Source organism: Ceratotherium simum, chromosome 5 (genome assembly GCF_057802395.1).
Source record: "Ceratotherium simum simum isolate JZ-2026a chromosome 5, ASM5780239v1, whole genome shotgun sequence".
NCBI classification, from domain to species: domain Eukaryota; kingdom Metazoa; phylum Chordata; class Mammalia; order Perissodactyla; family Rhinocerotidae; genus Ceratotherium; species Ceratotherium simum.
This window is the reverse complement of record NC_141904.1, coordinates 93,739,314-93,760,461: the sequence shown is the minus strand read 5'-3', so window position 1 is coordinate 93,760,461 and position 21,148 is coordinate 93,739,314. Positions and strand designations below refer to the sequence as shown.

General features: G+C 51.0%; 1 protein-coding gene across 1 annotated transcript; it reads right to left on the bottom strand.

Annotated features, from left to right (window-relative positions):
• Positions 1–17,747: 17,747 nt before the first annotated feature.
• Positions 17,748–19,224, bottom strand: H1-10 (H1.10 linker histone). The gene has a single exon (XM_004442446.3). It carries the CDS (start codon positions 18,811–18,813, stop codon positions 18,175–18,177), a length of 639 nt encoding a protein of 212 aa, XP_004442503.1. The 5' UTR covers positions 18,814–19,224; the 3' UTR covers positions 17,748–18,174.
• Between the last annotated feature and the right edge of the window lie 1,924 nt (positions 19,225–21,148).

Below are 21,148 nucleotides of genomic sequence, written 5' to 3'. Positions count from 1 at the left end.
AAATGAGTACAGAGACAAAACACACACTACATACTACTTCTAAAAATCTCATCCTTATCCGATTTTAATTTTAGCACCAACTGCCAAGAAAATCTTTTCATCTGAAACCAAAATTCCATACACATTATGTCAATCATCAATTGATCAGTCCTCAATCTATCTTAAGAGAAGGCGAGTTATTATTAGGAAGTTACATAATTTGCACCAAAGATTGTTTAAAGCTCCTTTCATTAAATGCAGTTTACAACAATTCACAGGCTTCAAAGTTTGCCTTGCAAATATAGAGTGTGGGAGATCAAGATTTGGCCACCCTGAAATTTATCTCTTTACCTTGATTGTTTTCTCTGAGGGACATTTGACCTCCCCCACTAACTGCCTAAAGAATTTGACATGGTGGCTCCTTCCTGGAACAGATCTTCTATCATGATGGCTGTAAAGATAATGTAGGATAGAGGTTACAATAGGAAAGGCACCAACCCCCTTTTATCAAAAACTCTGTCTCTCCCTGACCACATTATCTATAGATGACCCCGAAAAGAATTGTCCTCCTGCCCTCTGAAGTCCCAGGCCACTACCCACCCCCAACACGCTCCTCGCCTTTAGCTGCAATACTTAAGCAAGCAGCTTAGACAGAGGGACGAGTTGCTCATTTCTGAGTTTCTCCCATGTATACATGTTATTAAACTTGGTATTATTTTCTCCTGCTAACCTGTCTTGTTGATTATTTGGCCAGCCAGAAGAACCTTAAGGAAAAGGGCAGAGGGAGATTCTTCCTCTTCCGCCGCCAAGAGTCAATTATCAGAAAGCATTAATGGGATTAGGCTTTTCTATAAAAGCGGTCCCAAGGAAGTAGGAACTGTTTATTTGTTTAAAGAACACAATGAGGAACCCCATAGCCTGAGCGGAGTTGGGCAGAGGAGCACTGACCACAGGCCATCTTCTGAAGGAAAGTGCTCACCCAGAGATGTCACGACCTGGCCTAGACGGGGTCCCAGGTGGAGCGAACTCAAGGGCATGCGCACAGGGCAGGCGACTCCCTGCCACCCCCTGCACCTCCGCTGGGTGGGCAGGAGGCCTCACCGAGGTGGGGCTGCACCAAGGCAGAGGGACTGGCCGGCCAGGCAGCGCTCCTCTGCTCCTCCTAGGGACAGAGGTTGGGCTTCCCCTCCTGGGCAGCCCACCAGCAGCTCCGTCCCCCGTCCACATCCACCGCCCCCGACACCGCGCTTCCGCCATCAGCGGCGGAGATCTCCACGCCGAGCCCGCCGCCCACCGCCTACCACGGTGCCGCCTCCTGCCCAGTGCTCCTCCACACTGCAGAAAGGAGAGCCCCACAGTGCTTTCAATCCTGCAGGAAGGATCCAGAAACTGCCAATGCCCCCACACAAACCTCCACAGCAGCCACCTCGGCACCAGGGACCCCGCCTCCAGTGCATGGCCCAGGACTCTCCAGCTCACTGGCCCCTCTGCCGCTCCGAGCCCTGGTCTTGAGCATGCGCAGGCCTCCGAGGATACAATGGGAACCACTGGAGAGGGGCCGGGTGGGGGGTGGGGATCGAGGTGTCCCTGAGACGGAGAGCGGGAGCGGGCTGGCGCTCCACAGCTCTGCTCTCCCTAGATGACCGTCAGCTTCTAGAGAAGATCTGCCTTCCCTTGAGGCAGCTCCTCCTGTCCTGAGAAGCACATCACATGATCTATCATTTGTTTAAAATAGAACAATGACATCCTTAACACCCTGTGTGTCATACCCCCGGAAGAATTCTCTGCTTTCCCAGAAGACTAGACAGTAAGCAGCTGGGATGAGTTCTGACACAGGAAGGAAGGATGCTGAGGGCACAGCTGTCTCCCCTCCGCTGACTCCTTCCCCTGATCTGTGGCCCTGATGGTGCGACAGCATTGGGGACTGGTGCAGGTGACAACACTCAAGTGTTTGCCCATGGTATTACATTTCTTATGGTTTAGTGGTTAAAGCACGTGGGTAGCTGTCAGTTTTTCAGACGATTTCACTTCCAGAAATGTCTTTGGACAAAGAATTTTGTTTTCTTCCTCTCTGATTTTTAAAATCAATAACAATAAATAAAATACTTATTTTCTTTTTTTTTTTTTTTTTTTTTTTTTTAAAGATTTTATTTTATTTATTTTTTCCCCCCAAAGCCCCAGTAGATAGTTGTGTGTCATAGCTGCACATCCTTCTAGTTGCTGTATGTGGGACGCGGCCTCAGCATGGCCAGAGAAGCAGCGCGCCGGTGGGAGCCCGGGATCCGAACTCGGGTCGCCAGCAGTGGAGCGCGCTCACTTAACCACCAAGCCACGGGGCCGGCCCTAAAATACTTATTTTCTTAATCTCATTGGCATGCTAAAAAAAACAAGTCACTTGGTTTTCACCAAATTGGCCACATTTTCATTAAAACTTTGGAAGTATTGCTATTTAAGGTAAAGAAAGCATTTGGGAAGAACAATTACCCTCAGATAATATCTTCCCAGATAAATGTACAAACACATAGTTATGAGCCATTTTGAGGTGCCTGGCAAATCCAGTTTGAGTTCTACCTTTGATTGTCCAAAGTAAAGGTTAAATTAGCAATTTTCTGAGGAGTTTGCAAGTAAATGTTCATGTCGCCTTCATCAAATAGGTTTGGTGATTTAAATGAAGGTTGAGCTTAATGATAAAAGTTTTCAAGAGACTGAGAAATATTAAGTAAATGTACTTAAAAAAAGGTGCAAATTAAAGTAAAACCTGCCATTATCCTCTTTAAAACAGAGTCACAGTGGCATTATTGTCAAGGTAGAAGGAATAGAAATGCTTTATGAAGACAATTCTTTACTTCTAAAGACCTAAAGTGACACTCTAGAAGTCTCCATAGTCTTTCACTCACGTATATTTAAATTGCTCAATTTATATTTTAAAGACTAGTGAATCTGAGGGCAACATGTTCAAGGTCAGTGTTTGTTTTTCATTGCTGAAAAGTACATTCGTATAAAGTGTGACTGAAATCCATGGTCTTAGAGAAGAAAAATATAAAGAACTTATTTATCACTCTCACAGTGTGTCCTGACTTAATTCTACATATGTCCCAAGAATAAAACCTCAGTGAATTCCATTCTGTTCTTAGATATGACATTTTTCATTCATAATGAATATTCTCAAATTAGGCTCTAGCTAGTAATTATGTTCCTGATGCAACTAGGCAATAAAACAGAATCCGTGCTTGATTAAATTGGGCTGATATCATCAATACATGGGAGAAACCTGGGAAACTGAGTTTGTCAACACAATGGCAGAGATTCTCCTCTTAAATACTATCTTCAGCTAAAGACAAAGGAGGAATTTGGGGGTGGAGGTTTGGGATTTGAGAGGAGAAGACAATTCTCATGGAGAGGGACATGTAAATGTTTGTCTGGCAACTCTTTGCAGGGCTACCTAGAGAATGTGGCTTGGGAGAGACAGAATTTTTCATAAGATGGGCTTGTTGGTGCATTTCCTATTGGAAAATCTATTTGACCTTCTGTTACAGTCACCATAGGACAGTGGCTGCTTCCTGAGACAGGTCTTCTAGGTTCAATTCTTTAGGCAGTTTGGGGGAAGTCCAATATACGACCGAGAAAATAATCAAGGGAATGAGACATCTTTCAGGGTGGCCCATTTTGATCTCCCAGTCCCACAGTGTCCACAGACTGAGGGAGGCCATGACCATTGAATCGGTGCAGGACTCTGGGCTCTTCCTCACCCCTGCATCCCCAGCTATCTTGCTGCCCCCACCACCATCTGAACTGTTTCCCCTGCACTGGGGTCTGGTCCAGAAGGGACAGCACAGAGGTGACCAGGAACTGGCTTCTCTGTGGTGAGGTTTGCCACGGGCCAGGCATGGGGTTGGTGGGGCAAAGGGGGATGGCGATGGAGTGTGAGATGGCACCACTGGTGGTGGCAGTGACTCAGAGGTCAGGGCTCTCTCTCTTTCTCTCTCGGGGACCTGAGAAGAGGAGGGGGCCATGCCCTGCCCACCCTGCCTACCTCTCCCATGGGCCCTTCTTTCTCTGGCTGCTCTAGGAACCCTGCGGGCTTGGGTTCAACCCATAAGGCCAAGGGCGCATGTGTGGCCACTGGGTCCTCAGGCAGGCCTTGGAGGTCCTCAGTGAAGGCCCCCCCCCCACCCACCAGGCTCTGACGCTCACTGCAAGGGTGGGTTGCTCTCTCACACCACCCAGGTGCAGGTGAAGAAGGAAGGCAGCTGTTCTTGACTTGGCTTCAGCTGTTGTCTCCCTCCCATCCCCCCACTTCCACTCAGCTGGCTGGCCACTTCCCTTCTTTGGAAGCAGTGGTCTGGCCCTGGTGGCCAAAGGCAGACTGGGGTGCCAGGTCAAGGCTCTGCCTTGGCCAGCTGCTTCGTCCCAGGCCTCATTTCTTCCTGGAAAGACAAAACCACGGCTTCACCCCACACCTGCACTTTTTTACTCCAGCCAGGTGGAGGAAAGGCTCTGTGGAGTCAGAAGGGCCGAGACAGGCATATGGCAAAGCAGTGAGTGTGGCCCCAGCAGGCTGCAGGCCTAGGGATATGGGGTCACACTGGGCAAGCCCTTCCAGCGACAGGTCCCAGCCTCTTCTCTGGAGTTAGGAAGACCTGGCCTTCCACGTGCCCAGGCCATGGCTCTGGGGAGAAATCCACGATGGACAGCATGCATGAGGCCCTCTGCCTGAGTGTGCAGGTGCCACGCCAAGGGCCATGGGAAGGCTAGCTCAGCTCACCTGCTTTGTCCAAAGGAGGCTGGCCAGCTGGCTGGCTCAGCCACCTGGGCCCGGCCCATTTCAGGGGGACAAGTTCCAGAGGAAATAGCCCTGGGGCCTGCTGCCAAGTTTTCTGGGGTATGTGCTGGCCCCCGTCAGAGGAGGAAGCAGCCTGGCCACTGGTATGCCAGACCTGGGATCTGGCGGCCACCCACAGCTGAGTCCCTGCCCTGCCCAGGCCTCCCGAGGGAGGACGATGGTCTTGGCACTGGCGAGTTGGGTGGGGCTGGTGGTGAGCCTTTCGTGGGATGCACTGGGAGAGGGCGCCTGGGGATGGGCTGCCCCTGGCCAGGTCTGAGGGACGGACCCAGCTCAGGGCTGTTGGGGGCAGAGAGAGAACCCCCGTCCGCCCTTTCCCTTAAGGTTCTTATGGCAGCCAAATAATTAACAAGACAGGTTAGCTGGAGAAAATAATACCAAGCTTAATAACATGTGTACATGGGAGAAACCTGGGATACTGAGTTTCTCAACACAATGGCAGAGATTCTCCTCTTAAATACAATCTTCAGCTAAAGACATAGGAGGATGTTGGAGGTGGAGGTTTGAGATTTGAGAGGGGAAGAAGACAATTTTCATGGAAAGGGACATGGAAATGTTTGTCTGGCAACTCTTTGAAGTGCCCCCTAGTGAATGTTCCCTGGGAGAGACGTAATTTTTGATAAGATGGGCTTGTTGGTGCATTTCCTATTGTAACACCTATTTGACATTATATTACAGCCTCCATAGGACAGTGGCTCCTTCCTGAGAAGGGTCTTCTAGGTTCAATTCTTTAGGCAGTTTGGGGGAGGTCCAATGTACGGAGAAAATCAAGGGAAAGAGATATCTTTCAAGGTGGCCCATTTTGATCTCCCAGTCCCACAGGGTCCACAGACTGAGAAAGGCCATGACAATTGAATTGGTGCAGGACACTGGGCTCTTCCTTGCCCCTGCATCCCTGGCTATCTTGCCATCCCCCACCCCCATCTGAACTGTTTCCCCTGCACTGGGGTTTGGTCAGGAAGGGACAGCAAGGAAGTGACCAGAAACCGGCCTCTCTGTGGTGGGGCTGGCCCTGGAGTGGGCATGAGTGTGGTGGGGGGAAGGAGGATGGGGTGTGAGATGGCACCAGTGGTGGTGGCAGCGACTCAGGTGTCAGGGATCTCTCTTTCTCTACCTCTCCCTCTCTCAGGGACCTGAGGAGAGGAGGGGGGGCATGTCCTGCCCACCTTGCCTACCTTTCCCATGGACCCTTCTTTCTCTGGCCACTCTGCGAGCCCTGTGGGCTTGGGTTCAACCCGTCATGCCAATGGTGCATGCACGGCTGCTGGGGCATCTGGCTGGCCTCAGGGGGCCTCAGTGAAGGCCCCACACACCCACAAGGCTCTGACCGGGTGGGGTACTCTCTTGTGATGGCCAGGCGGAGGTGAAGAAGGAAGGCTGTTCTTTCCTAGCTTCATCTGTGCCTCACTCCCATTCCCCCTTCCACTCATCTCACCAGCCACTTCCTTTCTTTGGAAGTGGTGGTCTGACCCTGGTGGCCAACGGCAGACTGTGGTGTGAGGTCAAGGCTCTGCCTCGGCCAGCTGCTTTATCCCCCACCTCATTTCTTTCTGGAAAGACAAAACCACGGCCTCACCCCATGCCTGCACTTTTAGACTCCAGCCAGGTGAAGGAAAGGCTCTGTGGAATCAGAAGTGCCGAGACAGGCATATGGCAAAGCAGTGAGTGTGGCCCCACTAGTCTGGAGCCCTAGGGAGCGGGGGCTACACTGGGCAAGCCCTTCCAGTGATAGGTCCCAGCCTCTTTTCTGGAGCCATGAAGGCCTGGCCTTCCAAGTGCCCTGGCCATGGTTCTGGAGAGAAATCCATGATTGAGGGCACTTGTGAGGCCCTCTGCCTGAGTGCATAAGTGCCATGCTGGGGGAGAGGAGAACGCTGGTTGGGCTTGCCTGCATTGTCCAAAGGAGTCTGGCTGCCTGCCCCAGCCACATACTCCATGGCCATTTTAGGGGGACAAGTTCCAGAGGAAAGAGCCCTGGGGCCTGCCACCAAGTTTTCTGGGTCATGTGCTGGGCCCCATCAGAGGAGGTAGCCACCTGGCAACCGGTGTGCCAGACCTTGGAGCTGGCATCCTCCCACACCCGGTCCCTGCCCTGCCTAGTCCTCCCGAGGGAGGATGATGGTCTTGGCAGTGGCGAGTGGAGGGGGCTGGTGGTGAGCACTTCCTGTGATGCCCTGGGAGATGCAGGTCCTCTGTGATGTGACACCTTGAATTGGCTGCCCCTGGCCAGGTCTAAGTAGGGACCCACCTCAGGTTCTGCAGATAGAGTGAAGCTATGACCAGTCAATTGTCACAGGACCATTCTTATATGCCTTAGAGAAAACAATTTCTTCTTCTGCCTTTTAAGAAGATGGTAACAAACAACTCTCTATGTGAGTGGCAATCAGGAATATAGCTGAGTTAAACTGTGGATAAAAGCCATTCCTGAAAGTAATTTTATGCCCAATCTCAATTCATTCCAGCTCCTAAGCATTGCCTATCAAAAGTAGGTTTTGCACAGGTCCACAAAGAGTCTTGATTGAGAATCTCATTCACATGCTTTACAGAAGGCACTTTATTATCCCGGCTTGTCAGTGTATGATATGTAACACCTTTGTTTCTGAGTGTCAATCACTACTACAGCTGAGTTAAACTGTGTATAACTCCTATCCTTGTAAAAAACTTGTTGTGCACTCTCCATTCCTTCCAGCTGCTCGGATTGCGTTCCAAAAGCAGGTATGAAACAGGGCCATGGAAGCCGTTGAGATAGAATCTCACTCACTTACCTGTCAGAATGCATTTTCTAATCCAGATTCTAGGTACATGTTTAGGGACATATTTGTATGTGAGAGACAATCACTACTACAGCTGAGCTAAAATAAGAATAACACCCATTCCTGGAAGTAACTTTGTGCCCAATCTCCCTTATGTCCACCTCCTAAGCATTGCCTTCCCAATGCATTTTGGAACAGGGCCTTGTAGGGCCACTAGAAGGAATCTCACTTAGAAGAGATAGAGAATGCACTATCTGATCCCGGATTCTAACTAGGTGGGTGGGTAGGAACATGTTTCTGCCTGAGTGGCAAGCATTACCACAGCTGAACTAAACTCAATATAACACCCATGCCTGGAAATAACTAGGTGCCCATTCTTCCTTCCTTCCAGCAACTAAGAAATGCTTTCCCAAAGCATGTTTGGAAACAGGGCACTGTAGGGCCTTGAGACAGAACCTCTCTGAAATGCCTTAGAGAACACATTTTCTCATCTCAGTGTGTATGATAATGGTTAGAAACATCTTTGTATCTGAGTGGCAAGCACTACTACAGCTGAGGTAAACTACTTAGAACACCCTTTGTGGAGGTAACTCATACCAAATCTGCCTTTCTTACAGCTCCTAATGATCACCTTCCCAAAGAAATTTTGGAAACAGGGCTGTGAAGGGCCTTGAGAGAGAACATCTCTAACATGTCTAAGAGAAAGCACTTTTCTTATCAGGGCTTGTAAGTAGATTGTAAAAAACATCTTTGTAACTGAGTGGCAATCACTACTACAGCTCAGTTAATCTATGTATAACACCTATTCCTGATAGTAACTTCATGCCCAATCTCCCTTCCTTTCAACTTCTTTTATTTTTTTTTATTTTTCCCCCCAAAGCCCCAGTAGATAGTTGTATGTCATAGCTGCACATCCTTCTAGCTGCCGTATGTGGGACGCAGCCTCAGTGTGGCCAGAGAAGCGGTGCGTCGGTGCACACCCAGGATCCGAACCCAGGCCGCCAGCGGCGGAGCGTGTGCACTTAACTGCTAAGCCACGGGGCCAGCCCCTTCCAACTTCTAATGATCGTTCTCCTAGGCAGGTTTGGAAACAGGACCAGGTAGGGACTTGTTATGGATTCTCACTCTCATGCCTTAAAGAAGGCAATTTATTATCCGCCTTGTAAGTAGATGGTAAGAAACATCTTTGTATCTGTGTGGCAATCATTACTACAGGTGAGTTAAACTATGTATAACACCCATTCATGGATAGTAACTTCATACTCAATCTACCTTCCTTCCAGCTTCCAAGGATCACCTTTCCAAAGCAGGTTTGGAAACAGGACCGTGTAGTGCCTTGAGACAGAATCTTGCTCCCAAGCTATAGAGATTGCAATTTCTGACATGGGAATCTAAGCAGATGGTTAGGAGCATGTTTGTATCTGAGTGGCAAGCATTACTACAGCTGAGTTAAACTACGTATAACACCCATTCCTGGAAATAACCTCATTCCCAATCTCCCTTCCTTCCAGCTGCCTGGATCATCTTGCCAAAGCACATATGGAACAGGGCCTTGTAGGGAATTAAGACATGACCTCTCTCAAATGCCTTAGAGAACACACTTTCATAACTCAGGTTGTAAGTAGATGGTAAGAAACATCATAGTATCTAAGTGTCAATCAGTACCTTAGCTAAGTTAAACTATATGTAACACCCATTCCTGGAAGCAACTTCATGCACAATCTCCTTCCTTCCACCTCCTAAGGATCCCCTTCCCAAAGCAGATGTTGAACAGTGTCATGTAGGACCTTGAGAGAGAATCTCACTCACATTCCTTAGAGTAGGCAGTTTGTTATCCCAGTTTCTAAGTGGAAGAAAAATCTTTGTATCTGAGTGGCAATCACTACTACAGCTGAGTAAAACTACATATAACACCCATTCCTGTAGGTAATTTCAGGCCCATTCTCCCTTCCTTAAAGCTCCTAAGGATCGCCTTCCTAAAGCAGGTTTGGAAACAGGGCCATGTGGGGACTTGAGAGAGAATCTCACTCACAAGCCATAGAGAACGTACTTTCCTATACTGGATTCTAAGTAGATGGTTGGGAGCAAATTGGTATCTGAGTGGCGATCACTACTACAGCTGAGTTAAACTATGTAGAACACCCATTCCTGGAGGTAACTTCATGCCCAATCTCCCTTCCTTCCACCTCCATATAATGACCTTCTCAATTCTGGTTTTGCACACAGCAAGTAGGGCCTTGGGAGAGAATCTCACTCACCTGCCTTAGAGTAGGCACTTTATTGTCCAGGCTTGTATGTAGATGGTAAGAATCATCTTTGTATCTTGTGACAATAATTAATACAGCTGATTTAAACTATGTATAACATCCAGTCCAGGAAATAACATCATGCCCAATCTTCCTTCCTTCCAGGTTCTATGAATCACATTGCCAATTCAAGTAAAGAACAGAGCCTTGTAGGGCCTTAAGACAAGACGTCTCTCAAAAGTCTTTCAGAACACAGTTTCTTATCCCAGGTTGTAAGTAGATGGTAGGAAACATCTTTGTATCTGTGTGGCAATCACTACTGTAGCTGAGTTAAACTGTGTAGAATACCCATTCCTGGAGGTAACTTCATACCAGCCTCCCTTCCTTCCAATTCCTAAGGATCACTTTCTCAAGGAAGGCTTGAAAAATAGGACCATGTAGTGCCTTGAGACAGATTCTCATGAACAAGCCATATAGACGCACTTTCTGATACCAGAATCTAAGTCAATGGTAGGAACATGTTTGTATCTGAGTGGCAAGCATTCCACAGCTGAGCTAAACTATGTATAACACCCTTTCATGGAAATATCTTCATGCACAATCTTCCTTCCTTCCGGCTCCAAAGGATAGCATTCCCAAAGCATGTTTGGAAAAAGGAGGGTATAGTGCCTTGTGAGGGAATCTCACTCACATGCCTTAGAGAAGGCACTTTATTATCCTGGTTAGTCAGTAGATGGTTAGGAACATATTTGTATCTCAGTGGCAAGCATTACTACAGCTGAGCTAAACTATGTATGACACTGAGTCCTGGAGGTGACTTCATGACCAATCTCCCTTCCTTCCATCTCCTAAGGATTGAGAACACAAAGCAGGTTTGGACACAGGGCCATGTAAGGCCTTGTTAGGGATTCTTACTCCCGTGCCTTAGAGAGGGCATTTTCTTATTGCAACTTGTAAGTAGATTGGAAGAAACATCTTTGTATCTGAGCGGCAATCACTACTAGAGCTGAGCTAAACTATGTATAACACCCAGTCCTGGAAACAGCTTCAGGCCCAAACTCCCTTCCTTCAGCTTCTATATACTACCTTGCCAAAGCACGTATGGAACAGGGCTTTGTAGCACTTTCAGACAGGACCTCTGTCAAATGTCCTAGAGAACACATTTTATTATCCCAGGTTATAAGTGGGTGGAAGGAAACGTCTTTGTATCTTGGTGGCAATAATTACTACATCTAAGTTAAACTACGTATAACACCCATTCTTTGAAATAACTTCATGCTCTACCTCCCTTCCTTCTAGGTGCTATGTATTGCCTTCCCAAAGCAAGTGCATAACTGGGCCTTATAGTGTCTTGAGACAGGATGCTCTCAAATGCCTAAAAGAACACACTTTCTTAATCGGAGTTGTAAGTAGACGGTTAGGAACATCTTCATATCTGAGTGGCAATTACTACTACAGCTGAGTTAAATTATGTATAACACCCATTCCTGGAAGTAACTTTATGACCAATCTCCCTTTTTTGAGGAATCTCCATACTGTTTTCCACAGTGGCTGTACCAGTTTGCACCCCCACCAGCAGTGTATGAGAGTTCCCTTCTCTCCACAATCTCTACAACACTTGTTTCCTCTCTCGTTAATTATAACCATTCTGATGGGTGTGAGGTGATATCTCCTTGTAGTTTTGATTTGCATTTCCCTGATAGTTAATGATATTGAACATCTTTTCATGTGCCTATTGGCCATCTGTATATCTTCTTTGGAGAAATGTCTCTTCAGGTCTTTTGCCCATTTTTTAATTGGTTTGTTAGTTTTTTTGTTGTTGAGATGCATGAGTTCTTTATATATTTTGGAGATTAACCCATTATCAGATGTATGGTTTGCAAATATATCCAAAGAATGTGAAAACGCCAATGTGTCAAGATACATGTACCCCTGTGTTCATTGCAGTGTTATTCACAATAGCCAAGACTTGGAAGCAACCTAGGTGCCCATCAAGGGATGAATGGATAAAGAAGATGTGGTATATATACACAGTTGAATACTACTCAGCCATGAGAAACGATGAAATCCAGCCATTTGTGACAACATGAATGGACATTGAGGGTACTATGCAAAGTGAAATAAGTCAGAGGGAGGTCAAATACCGTATGATCTCACTCATTAAGTAGTAGATAATAACAACAACAAACAAACACAGAAGTAGTAGATAATAACAACAACAAACAAACACATAAAGACAGAGATTGGATTGGTGGTTACCAGATGGGAAGGGGGGGGAGTAGGGCAAAAGAGATAATAAGGCACATGTATGTGGTAATGGATTGTAATTAGTATTTGGGTGGTGAACATGAGAACATGATGTAATCCATGCAGAAATAGAAGTATAATGATGTACACCTGAAATTTGTACAACGTTATAAACCAATGTTACCACAATAAACAACCCCCTCCAAAAAATAAATAAATAAATACCACTGTGAAAAACTTCAACAAACACAAAACCACAAAGCAAACACAAACCTTGATATCAGAACTTGGAGAGGGGTGTGGGCAGCCCAGAGCCAGGGAGCAGCCCTCCTCCCCTCTCCCAGCGCCCGGACCTCAGAAGGCATCTTGTTTCGCTAGGAAGCTATGTCATTCTCTGGTGTGTGTCACCACAGACATGCTCGGCCGTGTTCCCTGAGGGGTGGAACATCTTGGAAAAATTTGGCTTCCAATTGAGATGTTGGCTCCACTTTTTTTTTTTACCTAATTAATTTTCCAATCCCTAGTGACTGTACTCTGTGTTTAGCACAAGAAAAAGCTGAGAACGGGGGTCTTGCCTTGTTCCAGAAATATGTTTGGCACTTCTGGACTTTTTATTAAAACTTCAAAATATTTTAAAAATATTTTAAACTTTTGTAAAAAAATAAAATCAACGAATGAGAGACTCTTCTGAGGAGGAACATTTGTATTTGAATAAGATCCTTGGTGTATAATTCAGTCTTGCAGTGTACAGGCCATTGTGTGTGAATGTTTTACAATATGAATCCCTGTATTTGCAGGGTTTTTCTTCTTCTCTTTTGCTCTTTAGATAAATATGTATATCAATATTTTAAATTCATCTTTCCTTTTTTTTAGAGCAGTTCGTAATCACCTTATAACATGAAAATAAATGTTTCCTTTTTAAAATCCAATGCATGGTTCTGTTTTGATGAGGCTGTTTTTCCTTATGATTGGCAAGCGCTGTAGATTTTACAGAGAGCTTTCAGTGCCACCCCAGGATGCTCCTCGCACGTGGGTATTATTACCCAGGTTGGAGAGACTGAGGCAGAGGCTCACAGGGGGACGCGGTTTGCTCCAGTACACACAGCAAGTCTGGAGAGAGAGTCGGTGGTGGCACCCCGTCCTCAGACTCCTGGGTCTGCTCCCGCTGGTTCTACCAATTCTGCTGATTGAAGGCCGGCCACCTGCTGCATGCCCAGCACCAGTTGCCTGAGCCTCAGTTTCCCTATCTGGAATAAGCCACCGCACCCTTCAAGCCTGCGGGGGTGACTAGAGGCGATGCTCATAACACACCAGGTGCAGTCGCTAACACCGGAACGGGGCTCTCTGGCCGCCAAGTCCAATGGGGGGCAGGCTGCTGGGAGACCAGGTGAGTGGCCAGCCCTGGAGGGGTGCAAATACAGATGATGCCATGGACACTGGGACCCCAGAAGGTCAGTGGTTGACACAGGCATCCTCAGCCTTGGGAATTGCGAGCCCAACCCACTGTGACAGTTGGGGAAACTGAGGCCAGGAGAGGAGACTGGCCTCACTGGGGTCACAGAGCAGGTCAGTGTTTAGGGCAGCCTTCCTGCCCACTGGCCCCCACCACCCTTTGTGAGCAGGCAAGGTCAGGGGAGCCTGCTGCGTCCTTCCCCAACTTCCCAGACCAAAAAAAAATCTTTCTCAATAACTCATCATTTATAGATAATGTTAGAATAAAATGCCCTTTCTGGTTGGCTGCCTTTCTGATGGCCTTTGTCCAACTCCCCACTCCCCCGCACCCAACTGTGTTGGCTACTTGGCTTGTGTTCAAATCCTGGCTCCCTCCCTTACTACCTGTGTGACCTATGGCAAGTGTGACCTTAATCTCATGGCATCAGTCCTAAGGAATGGGTTTTGTTGCAAACATGGGGCACTGGAGCTTTCTGGGGACAAAACTGCTTTTTTGGAAACAATAAAAAGGCTTGATGGGGGTTCTTTGTTGAGTCTCTTTTCACTCTTAATACTTGGCAATTTTCTGAATCCTTTAGCTTAAAACCCACCTAAGGGCCTGCCAAACACAAGAGGGGAGGAGGGGTACAAAGGCCAAGACCTTGACCTTACCACAGGGAGCAGAGGATCTGGGTGAGGAGAAGCCCCAGTCACAGCCACCAAGCCCTATCCAGATTCCCAGCCTCTGGGTAGAGCAGGGCACAGAGGATGACATGGGCTTGGGGCCCAGAGCAAGGCTGCCTGCAGGGGCGGACCATCTGCCCCAGCCTGGTCAGAACCCCTGTGATTTGCTTTGCAGGCTCCTCCTTGGCACTGAATCAGTTTATAATTATTTATTTGGGATAGTTATCTATCATCAGTCTCCCTACCCAGATCATTAGTTCCATGAAAGCAGGGACAGCTTTTTCACGGTTATTTTCTCCCAATCTTAGTGGTAGGTGTGCAAATATTTGTTAAATGAATGTGAGCACTTACTACATGACCCACCCAGTGCTGAGCAGGGAGTGACAGGCATTAACCAGATACCACACCTGGCAATTAAGTACTTGCTCAGGTAGGTGCCCCAAAAGGATGCGATGAGCTGGGAGGGCCGCTGTCGATGGGAGTGCGCCGGCCAGGTTCCCGTTAACCTCCAAGGAAGAGAGGCTGCAGAGGCTGAGGAGAGTGAGCGCGGGGTGGCGGCGTGACAGGAGGGGGGCCTTCCCAGGGATCCAGGGGGAAGGAACGGAAGAATGTCCAAGAGCGCCAAGGCTGGCCTGCTCCTTCCTCCTTCCTCTTCGGGGCCTCCGGGAGACAGGGTCCGCAAAATGCTGTCCTAAGCGGCTGGACGGAAGCAGGCCCTGAGGCGACCAGGGAGGACAGGGTGGTGCCAGCCCCCAGTGCTCTCCGGCGGCGGCGAGCGCCGGGCCGCCCACTGCGATCCAGCCGCCGCGCAGACACCGCGCGCCCGCCACCGGCGGGGATGCTGGCCGGAGGCTCTATGCAAATCAGGGATCGCAGTTTCCACCAATCAGAGGGCAGCTCCGGCGCTGTAACTGCTAATGGGAGTGAGCGCGCCCGCGCCCTCCGCCTCCCAGCTGGTCCCGGGTAGGGCGGGGGCCTAGCCGGGGGTCCCCCTGCCCGACCCTTGGGGTGGCCCGCCTCCGCGCCTAGTCTCTAAATTCCTCTTTGGAGCGCCCTGCCTTCCGGCTGAGGAGGCGGGGTTGGCCCGTGGCGTTACGTGCTGTACTGAGAAGGGGGGCGCTTTCACTGTGGCCTCCGGTTTGTTTGGGCTGATTTGCATGGGGTTTTGGTTGGTTGACTAAGAGGTTTTTAAAAATACAGATAACTTACCAGAAGGTTGACTGTTTTATGGCTATTTTGTCATGTTTACTTCAAGTTTCATAAGCGACAAAAATGAAATTCCCTTTCTTTTTCCTTGTTATCTCCCGGCTGTTTGTCAGGGTTGTCAGTCAGTTTGTAGGGTTCATTTTAACATGAAGGAATAGAATGTCCTCAGAGGCGTGTATCCTTTTCATTCAGGTTTTGATACTTTCATATAAATGTGATGTTAAAGCACATTCTTCTGAGAACATATTTTATGATTTTCAGGTTTACATAATTGGTATCAACTTGGACATTTCATTCTGCAATTTTCTATTTTTATTTTTTTCTATCTGGGTCATCAGCTTTCCTAGGTATTACCAAATTGCTCTCCAAATTTTCACTTATTTCAGGGACATATGAATCCCCATTTTCCCACATTTTGCCAATACTTACACCTGCTTACTAGAGCAATGGAGCATCTTCTCTGGTCCTTTGTTTTTAAAGAATAAATCTCAGGGACAAACAAGGCAGCCTTCACCTGCCTGTCCGGATAAGGCCAAGTCAGGTCAGGGCCACAACTCTTGTCTGGGGCAGGTGGGACAGCACTAGGATGTGGCTGGCTGGCCCCTTGGCTGGGATCCCAGGTGGCAGCCCCTCTTCACCCCCACCCTACCAGTGCAGTGAGTAGGCTTGGCACCAGGCCTTAAAGGGATTAATTCCTGCTCTGCAGCTTTAGGGGAGGCAGAGGGTCCCCAGGACTCCAGGTCCTAATAGACAGGTGACTGCCCTCCACTCCTGTTTGCAGTCCTTTTGGATCCATCTCCTGGTGCAAAGCTTGTGTGCCTAAAGGCCAACCTTGCTTTGTACGGAAGGGAAAAAGACTCAAGCAAGGGAGGGGCTTGACCAAGAGTACACAGCTTGGCATAGCTAAACTGAGGACAAATCCAAGTGCTCCTGGCCTGGGAGACATAGCTAAGCTTGGAGAGTTTGCATAAGATCCTGCTTGCTGCCAGGAAAGCCCGGAGGGTGGGTTGGTGGTGGTGAGAACCAGAAAGAGTAATGGGTGACATGCTCCCAGGTCCCCACCTGGACCTGACACCGTCCCTCCCCCTTCTCAACCAGAGTGAGGAGCAAGTGATGGGAAGGGTGGAACCTCATTCCTTGGGGAAAGGAGCTTTGGTTCAAGCCGTATGGGGGGTCCCCACTACATGCAAAACTGACCGAGTCCTTTGCCCTCCCTGAAACTTGGTTTGCCCCTCTCTGAATCAGGAGAGTGGGTGCTCACAGCAACTAATGTGCCCTCTGGCCACATCACCCAAGGTCTGATGGCTGAGACAGAGAGATGTCAGTACCTCTTGTGCTGAGTGCTCAGGCCCCACAACGGTTGTGTGTTCAGTGCTCAGCCCTGCCCTGGCACAGACAGGTTCAGCTAGATTGGTCCACGGGAGTCAATTGGCTGCTGACCCCGTCCCATGAGTCACTCAAGCTGCAAGCCTGGAAAAGGACCTTTCCAGGGGCCGCAAGGCTGTCCTGGGGCCAGAGAAAAGTCAGATGTAGGGGCCCAGAACGTAGGCCTGAGATCCTGAGACGGTTCACAGGGAGGCAGGTCCTAGCCCCTGTAGAGGAAGGAGGCAGCATGCGGGAGGAGAGCGCTACACTCAGGGGGACGTGAGGCATGGAGGCAGGAAAACCTGGAGACCCTGGCTTTCAGACGCTCCCTGGTTAGATGAATAAAATCTTTTTTGCCTCCATTTTATAGATGAGGTAATTAAGGCTTGGGGAGAACAATCTTGCCCCAGACCAAAAGACCATACTGGAGCCACGCCCAGAACCCTAATCTCAGCCTCCAGGGCCTGGTCCCCCTTGACCCCTCTCCTGATCAGAGGTAGAGAGGAGCCCAGGCCTGGGCCATTGCTATGCCTATTTTACAGACAAGCAAATGCACCTGATCCTTTGCCTCCTCACTGCACCAAGGTCACTTCCCCTAGGAAAACCCTCCTCCTGGGCCTCGCAGTATCATGTGCCTCCGACGTTCACCTGGAGTTGAGGTCCCTTGAAGCGAAGTCCAAGAACATTAAGTAAATGGTGATCCCCCCTCACCCCACACCTGGTGGACCCTTGTCAGGGACCTTAGCACCCTATCTCCACCACCTTTCCACGTCAGCTACACGGAAAACGGATCTTGAAGCTCCTTTAGAATACGCTCCCCCCTCCGATACGCCCCCCCGCCCCCGCAGTTTTCCCTCTTCCGGACGATTCCAGGCTCCAGGCCTACCTCGCTAACACGTCCGGGGTGCCGAGGACCCCTGGGGCCCACCATCCAACCCAAGCCGCGCGCCGACCGCGCCCATCCCTATTCCACTCAGAAGAAAACGAGAATGGTTCCAAGGTTTAAACAATTTATTGCGCTCCAAAAAAGGCAGACGAGATTATGAGAAGCACCGCGCAGCACCGCACCCAAAGCGATTGTTTGTCGCGCACCCAAAAGCGGAGAGAGTGAGGAACTGGAGACAGTGACGTCGTGGCTGCGGCCGCCGCCGAGACAGGCAGGCGCGGCCTCGGTCATTGGTGCCTAGGGGCTGGTAGCCATGGCAACACCGGTTGCCAAGGGCAAGAACCAATGGGGGGCCGCTAAGACCATTTCAAAAATCTAAAGCAAACAACAAAAAAAAGGTACAACAGCGGGGGATGGGTGGGATGGAGAAGAGACGGAGCAAGCTCGGCGCCCCGGCTGGAATAAACGTACAAAACCTACACACTCTCGGAGTAGAAATCCTAAACACCGGAAAGACCCAGCAGGCTGGCGCGCTCACTTGCGGCCCTTGGGCACTTTGGGGACGCTGGGCTTGGCCGCCTTCTTCACCTTCTTGCCCCCAGCGGCTGCCACCTTCTTAGCCTTGCTGCCTTTGTCCTTCCGGGGGGCGGCGCCCTTCTTATGCGAGCGCTTCTGGGGCTTCTGGCCCTTGACTGGCTTCTTGTCCGCGCGCCGGGGGCCGGCTGCACCCGAGACCGCCTTCTTGGTCTTATGTGCAGCAGGCGCTGTGGCAGAGGCGGCCGCTGTGGCTCCGCGCCGCTCGCCGCTGCTCTCTAGCTTTTTGCGGTTGAGCTTGAAGGAGCCGTTGGCGCCGGTGCCCTTCACCTGCAGGAGCGTGTCGTTCTGCACCAGCGCCTTGATAGAGTATTTGAGGTAGGTGCGCCCGTTCTGCTGGTCGAACCACGCCACCTTCTTGGCTTCCGTGTAGATCTTGGCCAGCGACGAGCCGTTGCGCTCGCCTAGCCTGCGAATGGTCTCCACCACCAGCTGGCTGTACTTGCCCGGCTGGTTCTTCTTCTTGTTCTTTCTTTTTTTCGACGGAGACAGCGCCGCCGAGGCGCCAGCCTTAGCCGCCTTCTTGGCCGCCCCCTCGGCGGTCGTCAGTGGCAATGCTTCCTCGAGCTCCACAGACATGGTGGCCAGCGGGTTGGTGGCGGGCGGGGCGCGGAAGCCCGGAGGCCGCGCCGGGAAGAGAAAGGCGAGGGGCCGAGGGGGCGCCGGGGGGCTTGGGGCGCGCGGCGGCTCCAGGCGGGAGCGGCCGCGGCCGGGCCTGGGGCCGGGCGGCAGGGCTGGGGTGGGGGCCGGGCCAGCCGGAGCGGGGGTCCTGGGCAAGGACCGGCTTAGTTGGAGGCCGGAGCGGAAAAGACTAGAATGACAGGCGGGCCGGAACACGAAGACCCACCGAAAAAACGCTGGTACTACCGTTGCCTCTGCCTCTGCCGCAGCTCTCTGATGGGTCCGCGCTGCTTACTGGCGAGGAGGGCGCCCCGCTCTGCTTTTATGGCTCCATGGCGGACCACGTTGAGAACAACAACAGGCTGGTCCGGAGCCAGCGCCAACTTGTGCTTCTTGGAGCCCCTTTCCCGGCGGCTGGCTTCGCGGACCGCGCCTCCCTGGCGCCACCGGGTCCACAGCCACTCGCCCCGAACAGGGCCCGAGCCCGCGGCGCAGCGGAGAGGCGGCCTGCGCCCAGAAAGGGCTCCGCAAAGGGGAACGGAGGGGTACACCGTAGACTGCAGGAGCGCGAGAGGAGGGGGGCACCCCATTTGGAGGCGAATAGCGCAGGCCTCAGGGGAGGCCCCATGGCCCGGAGCTTTGCAGTCGGCAGCCGAGAGTGCGCCACAGGCACCCAGACCCTGACCGCATCCAGGGGGCCCCGGGCCTGCCCGCAGGACTAGCTTTAATTCGTCCGAACTAACACAGGGCACGCCCTCACGTGGTCAGCTGGGGCAATGTGAAGTGAGCTACGACATCTTCTAGGGGGTCTCCGCCGGAGTCTAAGAGGATGGCGAATGGAGGCACCCCCAGCTGCGCGCCCAGGGTCTTGTTATGCCTCAGGGGCCCTGGGCACCACACGGGAGGAAGCAGGGGACGACCAAAGGTACCTCTTTGGAGACGAGACATTCCCTAGCCGCCCCATCCCCTGCTGCTGATGCCCCAAGTGTCCCATTTTGTGGTGCACAAGTAGCTGCCATCGTTCCCCCCAAAGCCAAATGGTGGCTCCAGGGTGGGGTAGAGTGGGCAATCTTAAGGCTGCGACCCGCTGGAGGACTTCCCGGAGAGGGTGGGGGATGGGGAGTTGCTCTTAGCTCCGGGCCACATCCCTCCCCCACTTGTATGGGGAGGGCAATTGAGAGTGGGTCCGCTCCCAGCTCTCAGGGTGCCAGACAGAGTCCTCTGCAGAAGCTCATGCAAGTCTAGCGGCCCTGAGCTCTGTTGGGTCCAGTAGTGGGGTGCGGAAGAGGTGCCGGACAGTCTTTATGGAAGCCCAAGAAGCCTGCACTTTGGGCAGCTGGGACCACGGAGAGATACTCAGGAGGAGAGCGGATGCTTTCGTGGTAAGTCGTTTTAGGCCTGGACCTTGGGGGTCGCAGCAGAGGTGCAGACAATAAACGTTCCCCTGAGGCCCAAGCATGGAGGGGTAGGTGGGACTGGAGGCTAGAGAATTGGGGTTCCCGGGGTGGGGAGAGCTGGAGGCCGGGAGGTTCCAAAAGGGGGTGGTGTCTGTCCGAGCCTTCTTGCACCGCAGTCATCTCTGAGGAGGCGTGGTGGTCCCCTCCCCTCTTGTTGGCACTCACCCCTTTCACAGCTCTTATACAGACCAAGTTTGCTCCCTGGAAGCCAGTGAATAAGCCCCAGAAGAGGAAATTAAGGCTGGGAAAGGTGAGACTGGGTGTTTTTCTTGGGGGGGGTGGGTCTCATGGGCATGGAGCCATTAAAGGACTTAGATCCCCAGGGCAGTGAGGGAAAATAGATTGCAACCCAGGTCCCTGCAAAGAAGGCCAGGCTACTTTCCCAGGAAGGAGGACCCCCTGAGTGGACTGTTTGCCCAGGGCCAGGAAAACCTTGAGGGCCTGAGACCTCAGCCAAGATGAGGAAAGACCATGTGAACTTCCTAATAGAGGGGGAGTGGGTTTCTGAAAAAGCCCCTGAGCTGAGCCCTGGGGGTGGCACTGGAGAGCCAGAAGGGTCTTGCAGAGACTGCATGGCTTGAACAAAGACCTCAAGATCCAAAAATGGAAGGTGTGTGCAGGCCGGGGTGCGTGGGGGATGATGTGCAGTGAGAGAGAACAGGCAAGATGCAGATGCTGCTGCCTCCTGAGGCGTGTCTCTCCGGGAGCAGAAGCCGTGCTGGGGACGTGGATGTGGTGGCCCTAGCGGGGTGGACCAGGGTGCGTGAGGATGGATGGGAAGGGGACACCCAGAAGAGAGCTGCCCAGGGAACCAGGTCGGGGGGGCCTGAGCTTGG

Excerpts from the sequence above, each read along its gene's own strand:
- H1-10 (XM_004442446.3), bottom strand. The coding sequence starts at position 18,813 with ATGTCTGTGGAGCTCGAGGAAGCATTGCCACTGACGACCGCCGAGGGG.